The sequence below is a fragment of the Myotis yumanensis genome, unplaced genomic scaffold (assembly GCF_028538775.1).
Source record: "Myotis yumanensis isolate MYYU_CA2020_CCGP unplaced genomic scaffold, mMyoYum1.0.hap1 SCAF_2, whole genome shotgun sequence".
Lineage (NCBI taxonomy): Eukaryota > Metazoa > Chordata > Mammalia > Chiroptera > Vespertilionidae > Myotis > Myotis yumanensis.
The window spans coordinates 152,172,640-152,185,724 of NW_027223753.1; the positions used below are offsets into that span (position 1 = coordinate 152,172,640).

Sequence of the window (13,085 nt, forward strand, 5' to 3'; positions counted from 1 at the left end):
TAAATTTCCTTTTACTTACAACTAAACATGTCTTAACTGAGATATTTAGAGATTACACTTTTTAGTTACCAAAACACTTCCTCATTGAATGACAGTTGAGCCTAACACATACCCTGTGAGATAAGAATAATTGTCACCTCCGTTTTAAACACTTAATTCCCACATCTTCTGACTCCAATTTCTGAGTCTTTCTCATAGCATGAGTCTGTGTTAGAATGACATTCATCCCAGTGAATTCCATCAGAAGCATGATGTTATGTGATATGTGACATTTCATTGCCTACCTCACAGCAATTCCTTGCCTCCACATCTTTTTTGTTTTGTTAATCCTTACCCAAGGATATTTTTCCCATTGATTTTAAGAAAGAGTGCAAGGGAGAGAGGGAGAGGGAGAGGGAGAGGGAGAGGGAGAGGGAGAGGGAGAGGGAGAGGGAGAGGGAGAGGAGAGAGAGAGAGGGAGAGAGAGAGAGAAACATCTATGTGAGAGGGCTGGGGATCAAACCTGCAACCTAGGTTGTCCACACTGTGACCCAAGCACTTTGAGTTTAATATTACAGATGTTGCCCTGGCTGCTTAGGTTGCCTTTCTGTTCTTACATAAGTGCATTAAATATCACAAGAGAGAATCCAATCCAAGACTCTTTGGTGCAAGGGTCGGTGCTCTAACCATTGCTCAGGGCTTCACATCTTTTTCAATGAAATCCACATTTTCATTTTTTTTTCTATTGTCCATTTCAGCCAAAAGTGGCCTTATGATTCATTTCTGGCCAATTAGACTTAAGTGAAGCCCCTTAGTGAGAAGTTTCAAGCCATTCTAGGGAAATGGCTATTTTTAAAAAAATATATTTTTAGTGATTTCAGAGAGGAAGGGAGAGGGCGAGAGACATAGAAACATCAATGATGAGAGAGAATCATTGATCAGCTGCCTCCTGCATGCCCCTACTAGGGATCGAACCCGCAACCTGGGCATGTGCCCTTGATCGGAATCGAACCCGGGACCCTTCAGTCCACAGGCTGACGCTCTATCCACTGAGCCAAACCAGCTAGGGCGAATGGCTATTTTTTGCCTCTGCAGTCCCCACCTATCCTGAGTGGACTGTTGGAGGGAGTGATGCAGAGACATTCAGGTGCATTGACGAGAGCCTAGGAGCAAGTGAGAAGGACCACATGCAGGCGCTAAAGCCCATTTCTCAGTGGGGAGATGTCTCTGCTGCCTCAGATCTTCTTTCTATTATTGTAGACTTATTGGCTTATGCTCTTGATGACTGAACACTTACACCAGAGGGCATATTGGTTTTCATGAGGGGAGACCAAGGGCTCCACCAGAATTCTTTTCTTAGGAGAAAACACATACATCCAACCTGCAGGGGGTTCACTGAGCCTTTTTCAAGATCTCACGCCTGCCCTCTGCAGACTCAGTTGTCCTTCACGCTCAGCAGAAGGGGGCATTATCTTTTTTGGCAGGTGTGGCTAGAGAGGCCGCCTTAGTATCTGTGTGGAAAAGTCACACTATGCCTCTCCTACACCAATATCTACAGAGAATTTCTAATATGGTTCATCCAGAGTCCTAGAAGCAATCACAAATGGACAGCCAAAGCGTACACCTGAGTGACCTTGTCACAGACACGAAAACCCTGGTCAGAGGCAATTAAAATGCTTATTAGACTGAAAGTCCTCTTCCTGCATTTGTTTCTGATGTTCTTTCCGAAAGACTTAAGAATCCTTGTAAGGTATAGGGATGGACAGAAACATTTTGGTGGGTGGATGGTGGTGTGCTGAATTATTACTAATCCACACTCGGTTATAGCACCTAAAGTGTGCCCCACTTTTGAACAGAAATATCACATGCTTTTAACTCCTTTTCAGCCTCATTATTATTGAATGTTAAAAAAATAGTTCATGGTTATAATAGGCACAGCAGCAACCGATATAACAGGAATTGACCATGTAATGCAGACATTGCAGAAAAGATTCATTTAATCATTCATGTCTCAAATATTTATTTAGCACATATGATGTACCAGTGTGTTTGGACTACAGGAAAAAAGAACACATAGCCTCTGACTTTAAGACTGTCTCAGACTAATTGGGTTGACAGAAAAGTCAAGATAATTACAAGACCCTTTGCCATCAGGATTATCCTAACTGGGAAGAGTAAATGCATATTTTTCCCTCCGAGTATTCTCTTAGCCCAGCGATTTTCAACCAGTGTACCGCAAGAATTTTTAAAACATGCAATACCTGAATATTGAGTCAGGGTCACTGACCTCTTTTCCCTTAGATTGTCAAATAAAAAAATGATAACAAACAACAGAGCAATAGCCGTCTGGTGTGAATGCCCTGTCTTGAACCATAAATATATGTCATAAAATAGAGTTGCATCTTAGTGGTCATGTTGCCTAATAAAGTTGCATCTGATTGATAATTCTTGGTACCAGCAATCTTTATGTAGGCACCTGATTTTTAAAAAAGTCACTTTGGAGCAAAAAGTGTAGGTATTTACTATTATTATTATTATTTTTTGGTAAATCAATAAAAATTATACCTATTTTTCTGGTCAGATCAGCAAAAAAAAACCCAACAACATATTTTTTTGGTGTGCTGCAGAATTTTAGTAATTAGTCTATGTATACCATGAGATGAAAATGGTTAAAAATTGCTGCTTGAGCCGTTAAATCTATTCGTAATCATCCTAGTTGTTTTTCTTCTTTTCCTTTTCTTTGTTACTTTCTTTTTTTTTAATACCTTCCTGTTGAGATCATAAGTCTAATTTTAGTTCCCAGTCATTCTTTAATACAAAAACCAGCCTAGGCAGTCTATGTTGGAGGTTTTTGCTCTCCCGTGATATGTCATACTTAATTAACTGTCATCTTCACTATTAATATTAACTGAGATATTAATTTGATGAATTTTAATTTCTCTTAATCATAGCATCATTTTGATCCTTCATTGGATACCTCTTTAGAATGATACACAGTGCAGAGGAGAAATATGAATAGTATATTAAGATGTCTTTAAGAAAACTCTTTAGTAAATTGCATGTTTTCTCTGTAAGAATATCTATTTCTTGAACAGTTGTAGGCACCCTGATTTCTTTGTTAGCAAATGGATGTTTTCTCTTGATCACCTCCCGACTCTACTTTACACTTTTGAATGAAAATACTTTCAAATTTAAGAAATACTTCTCTCATATAAATTTAGGCCTGGCTGGTGTAGCTCAGTTGGTTAGGCGTCCTCCCATGCACTAGTTTGATTCCCAGTCAGGGCACGTGTCTGGATTGCAGGCTCAATGTCCAGTAGGGGGCACGCAGGAGGAAGCCAATGGATGTTTCTCTTTCACATTGATGTCTCTCTCTCCCCTTCTCCCTTCCTCTCTCTCTAAAATCAATAAAAACATAAAGAGGTATATGCAAATTAGCCGGGACACCATAACAGTCACGACCACTCAGGAGGAGGCTGTGCACACAGGTGGGCGGGAAGGGACTGATGTCCAGTGAAGCAAGCCATGGATGGTGCAGGCCCACAGAGAGCAGGGAGCAGGTCCTGCCCACAGGGAACAAGGTCTGCCTGAGAGCTGCTGCGGCAAAGAGCAGGCCCTCCCGCAGAGAACAGGGCCTGCCAGCCAGGGCACGCCGGCAGTCCCGCCTCTGTGCATGAGCTGCAGAGGAAACACCTTTTCTTACCACTCATTGGCTAAGCTCCTGGTAAGCCACTCTTAGTGTTCTTGGTAACTTGTGTAATAAGAATCCAAGAAGGTGATCTAGGGTTTTTCCACCACACTCCTGGAGGAAAAAAATGAAGGTCTGCTGCTGGAGGGGCTAAGAAATGTCATATCCTGCCCTAGCTGGTTTGGCTCAGTGGATAGAGCCTTGGCCTGTCAACCGCAGGGTCCGGGTTTGATTCTGGTCGAGGGCAGGTACCTCGGTTGCAGGCTCCTGCCTGGCCGGGGCTCAGGTCAGGGCTCATGCAGGAGGCAACCAATAAAAGTGTCCCTCTCACATTGATGTTTCCCTCTTTCTTCCACACTCTCTAAAAATCAATGGAAAAATATCCTCAGGTGAGGATAAAAAGAAAGAAAGAAAGAAAGAAAGAAAGAAAGAAAGAAAGAAAGAAAGAAAGAAAGAAATGTCATATCCTATAAAAGAGACATCTTGAAAATGCCTAAAGAAAGTTGTCATTTTTTTGTGGTGAAGGGACTGGAGTCTGTGTTGATGAAAACACCTTGGTGGCTGCGGCAGACGGCAGTGGCAGCAGCAGTGGGGTGATGGGGGTGGCACCTTCCCCTGGTCAGCCCAGTTGCCTCTTGCAGAGGGAGGGCAGACTGGAGGCCAGTAGGACATCCCCTGAGGGCTCCTGGATTGGAGTGGGTGCAGATCGGGCTGAGGCCCCCCCCCCCCCCCCCCCGCCGCACGAATTTTGTGCACCAGGCCTCTAGTATTTAAACATATATGTATACACACAACTTTGAAGGTTTGGTCTGTTCCTTCAGCAGCAGTCTGTGGAGAGCTGATACCCAGGAAGAAAGAACTAAGTCTGAGGGCAGCTGAACTATCTAAAGAAGTCTGATCTATTTGCAGACTTTTTCTCCTCATTCATTCATTTTTTTTCTATAATTCCTTTTGTCCTCCCCCCACCTTCTCCTGAATCCCTCCTGTACACTCTCACTCCTATGTACTGATGAAGGTGTCTTTTGACTGTCTTCCCCAACCCCTCATGTCTTTGAGACATGCCTGGTACGGAGAGTCAACTTCATGCATTTTAAAGATGAGTCCCATCACTCAAGTCTGGTTACCTGGATACTGGAGCCCTGGGAACAGACTCACTCCCAGCTCCCTGGTTCTGATGTATGCAAGTGATGCTGGATAAGGACTATTCTCAAAGTCTTCAGCTCCCTCATGAAAGGGAGGTCAGGAGCTCTCCTTCCTTCCCCAGACCACAGGTCCCAGAAAGGAGCATTTTGAGCCCAGAAGGCCCAGAGCTCAAGGAAGACAAGGACAAATACAGTCACATGGGCAGCTGGAACCTGAGCTCACTCACCTCCAGGTACACCACCCAGGGCATCACCAAGGTGGCCACCAGCAAGTCTGCCACAGCCAGGCTCACTACCAGGTAGTTGGTGGTGGTCTGCAGGGCCCGTTCCCTCAGCACAGCCACACACACCAGACCATTGCCAAAGACAATGGCAAGGATGAGCGAACAGTAGGACAGGGCATAGTAGGCATGCGGGCGAGCCTGGTTGGCCCCCGTGAAGTTGTCTGTCCCGCAGGTGGAGTTGATGTAACCACTCAGCTGACTCAGTGGCGCCATAGCCCAGAAGGAGAGCAGTGACCCCAATGGTATCCTGGGAGGAGACAGAAAACAATGTTGGCAAAATCAGACTTTTTGGAGCTGGGCTGCTTGCATACATAATCTGATTATTGTTTCAACAAATGTTTATTGAGCACTTTCTATATGACAAGCACTGTTCTAAGCACTGGAAATACAGAAATGAGCAAAAGGATAAAATACCTGCCCTCTTGCCCTGGCTGGGTGGCTCAGCTTGTTGGAAGTGTTATCTCATACACCAAAAGGTTGTGGGATTGATACCCGGTCAGGGCACATATCTAGATTGTAGGTTTGATCCCCCAGTGGGGGCATGTATAGGAGGCAACTGATTGATGTTTCTCCCTCACATGTCTCTCTATCTTTCGCTCCCTCTCTTCCTCTCTCTCTAAAAATCAATAAAAACAAACAAATCAATAAAAACATATCCTCAGGTTAGGATTAAAAAAAAATTCCTGCCATCTTGAAGCTTCCATTCAGGAGGAAAAGACTAATAAACAGGATAAATAAAAGATGTAGTGTGTATTTTGTAGAACAGTAAATCAGGGAAGGGGGTAAGAAGAGAGAGGAGTGTGTGTGAGTAGGGTATCTGAGGGCAATTTCTAATCAGTGTAATCAAGCCCTCACAGAGGAGGCGACCATTGAGTCAAGACCTGGGTACCCAAGGAAGCCGACTGTGCAGAGTTCTGGGGGAAGAGTTGTCCAAGCAGAAGGAGCAGCAGGTAAAAAGACAAGACGCTGGCATATGGGCAGGACAGCAGGGAGGCCAGTGTGGCTGAAGCAAGTGAGGCAGGGCATTTGGAAGGGCATGAGGTTGAGAGGTTGGGCAGGGCTGAGTAAGATGGGGAGCTGGCGCAGAATTAGAATCCCAGCCCTACCACTTCCTCACTCTGTTACTTCACCTCTCTGAGCTTCATGTTCCTCCTCTAAAATGGGGGACATGATGGAACCCATCCCATAGGGTTTTTGTGAGGATTAAAGGAGCTATTTTATATGTAAGACATTGAAAACCAAATCTGACATGTAGAAAGCACTATAGGTGTTAGCTCTTTTTCTTTTACTGGTCTGTTTCTCTTAGCTTCCCACCCCCTGTCCTTGTTTCCTCCCTCCCATCCTATATTGCTCCCATTTGCCATTTCCTCTGCCTCCCTCTGTCTCCCTCAACTTCCTTCAATCTCCCAGTCTCTCTGGTATCTCACATAGGGCTTAGGAGGGCTGGGAGAGAAAACCTCAAGAGTAGTGGAGTCTAGAGGCTCCATGTGTGGAATTTCATTTGAAACTTAATTTTAAAGATTGGTTACCAATTAGAGGAGTGTTTAAGCCCTATGAAGTCCCCCCCCCCCCGCCCTAATCCACCACGAATCCCACATTCGTGGGCCAGTGACTCATGCACCACCTCCATTCACCCTCTGACCTAGTCCAATGCTCTCACTCTTCAAACAGGGAAATTGAGACCCATAGAGATGAATGACATGTCTTAAGTGATACAGTTTATTAGTGGTAGAACTAGCACACAGGCCTTTTAATTCTCCCAATGCTGTCCTTGGCATCTGAAAGCCATAACAACTGCCATGTTACTATCCCACTGGGAAAAGCCAGTCCTCCAACTGTGGGGACTTTGGACTTAGAGTGGGAAAGGCATCAGAGCCCATCAGCTGCTCTCTTGACACCAGTCTGTTGGGGCCCCCTGGTCAAGTAGAGCCAAGTTTGTGTGTCTGTGGGGATCAAGAGTCACCATGTACTAAAGAAAACTATGGGAATGCCTGTGTGCCAAGAGTAGCAGAGCATTACAACCACGTGCTGGGGGAAGGCTGCAGCCTATAGCACGGCCCTGAGTCCTGGGCAAGAGGGGTTCTGGCCCCAGGCTTTGTGCTTTAGAGGCCCCTACTCTGGACCCCATCTGGTCACATCCTCCCCACCGGATGAGACCACACCCTCCCATAATCACCAAGGAGCAGGTCCACCAAGAGCCCACACTCCCCTTTTATTTTTTAAATATATTTTTCTTGATTTCATAGAGGAAGGAAAGGGAGAGAGAGATAGAAACATCAATGATGAGAGAGAATTATTGATCAACTGCCTCTTGCATGCCCCACACTGGGGATCGAGCCTGAAACCTGGACCAGGAGTCAAATCATGACCTCCTGGTTCATAGGTTGATGCTCAACCATGGAGCCACACCAGCCGGTTCCACACTCCCCTTTTAGAACATTCTGCATACTAAGATCACAGAATTCTCAGCCCAAGCTGCTTGGAGCCTGTTTCTAGGCCAGCACCAATATTTTCTGGATCTGTCGCCCTGAGCGTAGATGGTGCCAAGTATATGTGGGGGCCCTGGGCTCATGTGGTAGCTCTTTGGGAGCTCAGATGAATAGCTTGGGTGTAGCCTGAGGTGGGGAGAGAAGAGGACAGAGTCCCTGGGACAGGATGGGTGAGGGGGACAGCTTTTCTTGCCCTCTCACATTTTGTATGGAACTCTTAAGGGCCCAGGAATGCTAAATTCAAACTCGTTCTTTCAGATTAGGAAGCCATATTTGTCAAGGCAGAAGGATGAAGCATTTTATTCAATGGTTTGTTGGTTATGGCTAAAATATTAGACATGGAGCATATGGGCCTCCATGGGAACTTCTGTTCCAGACCCTGGAGAGATAGAGGTTGGCGGATACCACTCCTGATATCCGCAGCTCTGCTTTGATTAGGAGATTGGCCTAATCATGGCTGTCATTTCCTACCTCATATTTCAGTCTGGAATGTGTAAGTGTTAAAATGAATAAATGATTATAAGGGGAGGCCGACTTGGATCAAATTCAGAGACTTGTTCAATGTAATTGTTCTTTATTTTGGCACACTGTTTGCACTTGATATATTTTAAAGCATAATAATAATTTTTGATAATAATTATAATTTCCTCATTATTCGTAGAAGGGCAGCTGTTATCCTGGAGATAGCACTGCTGCCACCAAGAGCTTTTGGAAAAATACAATGCTTTCTGATTGTTAAGGATATTTTCACCTTTGAGGCAGGCTAGGGCCCAGAAAGCCTTTCCGTCTGCAGTGGGGCCACTTTGGAAAGCAGTGGCCAGAAATCACTCTTTCCTGGGGTCTGCGGTTGGCTAATGTCTTTGCCTCTTCTCACTTGTCAGGTAAGAGGGACGAGGAAACCTGGGGCTATTTGTTACCACCTTGCTGGACATTTTACTCCGCCAAGGTCTGACAGCTAATTAAAAATAGTACAGCTGAATGTCAATGACTAATTATGCGAAGGGAAACCTTCAACTCTGAAAATCAATTCTGAGCCTGATGTTGGAACCACAACTGCAAAGATTTCGGATTTATTTATTTATTTTGCATTGTACTGTCTCCGGTCTTTGATTCTTTATAGCAGCAGGTTGTCCAGCAGCCCCTGATGAGTTGCGGGTGTGGGAGATGAAAGCAGAAAATGAGTGAGATGCTAGATGACTCCCCATTTCTCAGCTAATTGTTTCAACTTCCTCTCTCCTTAGATTTTTTTTTAACCAGCATAGCTTATATAACACAGAGCTTGGCTGGGCTTTCTCCTTTCTTTCTTCCTCAGATAGATATGCTAACAGATAGTAAACTGGTCTCAGGTAGGAGAAGCAAAGAGCCTAGAGAATTCATTCACTTAATAATCAATCTCTAAGTAATTCCTAATGATAGCCTGGTTTCCTCATCAGCGAAATGAGAATAATCATATCCACTCCACAGGGTTATTATGATAATCAAATAAAATTAGATGCAAAGGCTTGTAACTATTGAGTTTGTTGAGAGGGATTGGCCTGAGCATCTGTCCTAGAATGATTGGCGGCTTTCCTGACATCTACCCACTGGATGACAGGAGCACTCCTCTTCCCCTAAATTGTGACACCCAAAAATGTCTCTGGACATTCTCAATTGTCCCTTCTGGGGTAAAATTGCTCTCCCCATTGAGAGTCATGGTTCTGGCATAATGTCTGGCACATAGCATTTGAAATATTGCAGCTATTATTGTTAAAGGAAAAGTGGGACTAAGTAAAGGGGTCATCAAATAAAGTACAATTGCATAGTATCTAATGGACTTGGAAATTAGGAGATTACTGATGACCTCAGCAAAGAGTGTGAGCAGTGAAGAGTGGATGGGAGGTGAGAAAGTGGAGAAGGCAAGGACTAGAAGATTACTGCTGGTTTTACTCTTTTGGATTCATTATATATAACACCACTTAAAATTTTAATAAGCCTTTGAATTTCTTACAAAGTATTGACTAATCTTGGTCTTTATAGTTTATTTTAGCATCTTTTAGAGTGAGAGCATAATCTTTAAAAAGCAGAGGGACAGAGAGTGGTCACGCCCCCATCAGCTCTGCTATATGTCCTCAGTTCTGAGCTACAGTCTGCCTGAGACACTTGTGGGGTACCTCTTGGCACCTGGTTCCATACCAGGTTCCTGTTGAATTTGTTAGGAAGATACTTACTAAGATGTTCAGGATTATAATATTTTTTTCTTTCCTTAAGGCTATTGAGTTAAAAAACCCAAACCAAACACCTTTAGTTCTCAACCTCCTCCTGAAGACAATAGTCACTGACACTTATGGCTGCTACTGTGTGCCAAATATTAGTACTTTCTACATATTATCTCATTTTAATGCGTATAGCAGCCCTGAAGATAGATATTGATATCTTTCTTTTATAGATTAAAACAACTGATAGAGGTTCAGTAACTTTTTCAAGATTACACAATGTGTGGAGGGCTACGTTGAGCCCAGCTTTGATCTCTGGTTTCCTTAAATCTAAAACTCATGACTTATTTAATGTCTATGCTGGAAGTGAAATTGATGTGGCAGTCATTTCCAGGTAGAAATGGTTTTCCTAAACCTGGAACAAAACACTTAGATGGTAGGTTCCATGGCCAAATCACTTGTATCATGGATCTCTTTGCTGTCTCTAATCTTTTACTCAGTTACATTCTTAAAAATTTTAATTTATTTATTAGTTTTATAAGAGAGAGAGAGAGAGAGAGAGAGAGAGAGAGAGAGAGAGAGAGAATGGACATAAGACACTGGGGGGTAGGGGAGGCTGAGGGATTGTCAAGTGGGGGAAAGGAGACATATGTAATACTCTTTGTAATACTTTAAGCAATAAAAAAAATAAAAAGAGAGAGAGAGAGAGAGAAACAATTTGTTGTTCTACCCACTTATGCATTCATTGGTTGATTCTTGTATGTGCCGTGACCAGGGATCGAACCCTCAACCTTGATGCATCTGGGTGATGCTCCAACAAACTGAGCTACCAGCCAGGGTCTCAGTTACATTCTGACCTCTAGTCTCCAGAGATATTTTTGGTTCTGGGCTTCAATGTGGACTTTCCATATTGCCTTAAAAGTTAATAATTATAGTTAATATTTATAAGCATTATCATATTTAAACCTCACAACAACCCCATAAAGGAAGTAGGTGCTTTACTATCCCCATTTTTACAGATGGAGAAAGTAACAGAAAGGTTAAGTGTCTTCCTGCAGTTGTACATCAGTAAATGATAGAGCTGATTCAACCTAAAAGCTGTCTGCTTCCAGAGTTTATGTTCTTCACTACCCACTGTTGGGGTGAGAGAGACAATGAAATGGGGACTAATTTTAAAACCTCCCCCTTTAAGAGTCTCTTGTGCACATCACCTGACCCAGCTCAGTGAAGTCAATGCAGGTGCACACTGCACATAGCAACAGTGGGAGTTACATTGTCATTATTACTAAATGTAGTCTTTAGCATTTGTATGGCATTTTATTCTTGAAAATTACAGCCTAGTTTATTTTCCTAATGAATATTCACAAGTGTATTGAAATACATAGCATATTTACATATGTGAGCACATTTACATTATTGGCAAATGTACAGAGAAAAACCATAGCTGGTTACTGAGATCTCAGAGCTAAGGTAATATGCTTTCCCCCTAATTAAACCTGCTCAGGAAAGCAAAGAGCATCCTCACTTTTCATCACAACCATTAAGGACTGAGCATCCTATCATTCTAATGAGAGATAAAATGGGGAAATCAATGTATCAGTCAATCAATGAGCAAATATTAATTGATGACAAACTTCAATGCATTAGAAATTGAATTTAATATTGAGTAAGATCTGTTAAATATTTGCTCTAATTCATATTTCACCATAGCAGCGTTCTGTATAGATGCTTTAATATCAGATATTCATTTGGATACTGTCAGTATTTTCTCTGCTCAACATCCCTGCTCACTGTTAACCATGCAGACCCTTGAAAATGTTCAGCTATAAATAAACAAGTGTCTGAGTAAGACTCTCATATTGTATCTGCTTCTCCTTGGCTACAAGAGATCCAACCAATGCTATGTCAAGCAGCAATTCTTTACTTTTATCCAAGGATGGACATCCTACTGATCTTTTACTATTAGTAAACAAAGAACTTCACCTATAAAGTACAAACTGGTATGCAGGATACATTTAAAATCCAAGTTCCACTTTGCTATTGCAGCACTATTATTTGTGCATACATTTTAATAGTGTTTGATTAAACTAAATGCATGAACTGGAACAAATGCCTAATTGCAACAACTTCCATTGACCCAATAAGCTACAGTAAGTAATGAAAGTCCCACAATTAAACAACAACAATACCCTCAAAATTATATGCCGTCATTACAGAAAACATACACAATCATCATCTCAAGTACTGCATATCTCTGTTGGGAATAATTGAATTCTGACTTGGAAAGAGCCGTGCTTTAAATAGACCATTGAAAACAGTGCCTCTCCAAACCCTCAGTCCTGGATTACCAGGGTGCTCAATTGGGGGAGTTGAAAATAACAGACCCTTATAATTAAGTAACACTATTAAGAGGAATACAATCAACTTTCATACAAACCCCAGGAATAGTAACAGTTTTTTTTTTTTTTAAATTTTCCATCTTTTACTTCTGCCTTGGTTTAGCTACTAGAACCCATGAGGATCTAATTTTTTTGGGGGGGGGGAAGAGAACAGATTTCTACTGCCCCCCAAATGAGAAAAAAATACAATCAGTTTCCTCAGGATTTTAGATTTTTTAAGAGAGAGTACAGAGTTTCAATGCATATTCTTAGAGAATCACAGAACCCCAAACTGATTAAATAACCTTCCAGAAAAACACTGCGTATTAAAGTAGGAACAAAAAGAAAAACTACTTACCCTGAAGATTTCTTTTGATTTCTGACGACTGTGAAGTTTAGGCACCTCAGCTCCTGTAGCCATTTACTGACAGCAGACATGCCCAAGCAAAGCAAACTTTGCCTTTCCCAAGACACAGAGACTGTGGACATGAACAGAAAGAAAATCACCCATTTTTGCCTCTAAGGTGACATCACTTGCGTGCTGCTTTTCCAGCTTCCCTAATAGACCTTACTGCATGTGTCATAGCTGCTTTTGAATGCTTCCGTTTTCTGTGGAAGATTTGGGAGGGACCCTAAACTGACTGTTGCTTGGGGCAGCCCTCAGAGCCTCTGTCCTTGGTGCTGAAAGAGGGGTAGTAGGCAGACGAAGGATCTTTTTTCTACCTTGCTCTACTCTTCCTTCTATACCCCTATCCACTCCGTGCTATGCTTTTCAGCTCATGTGTGTTTTCCCCTCAGGGATATTCTTAATCCCACTTTCCCACTGTCTTTCCTTCTATGCTTTTATTTCTTCATCTTCTTTAGTTTAATTGCAGTTCCAGCTTTTGGTGGGTGTGAAGATGATTGGTTCAGCAGAAGGAACAGATCAACAAA

The 13,085-nt window shown here is 42.7% G+C and overlaps 1 protein-coding gene across 1 annotated transcript in view; it reads right to left on the reverse strand.

The window, feature by feature from the left end:
• The window catches only part of DRD3 (dopamine receptor D3), a 38,370-nt gene extending 25,722 nt beyond the window's left edge, over positions 1 to 12,648 (reverse strand). Inside the window, exons 1-2 of the mRNA XM_070403557.1 lie at positions 12,511 to 12,648; positions 5,037 to 5,340 (exon numbers count right to left, since the gene is read on the reverse strand). Coding sequence (XP_070259658.1) covers positions 5,037 to 5,340; positions 12,511 to 12,641 — 435 coding nt within the window. The 5' untranslated portion in view covers positions 12,642 to 12,648. The remainder of the gene's footprint in view (positions 1 to 5,036; positions 5,341 to 12,510) is intronic.
• Positions 12,649 to 13,085: the final 437 nt, after the last annotated feature.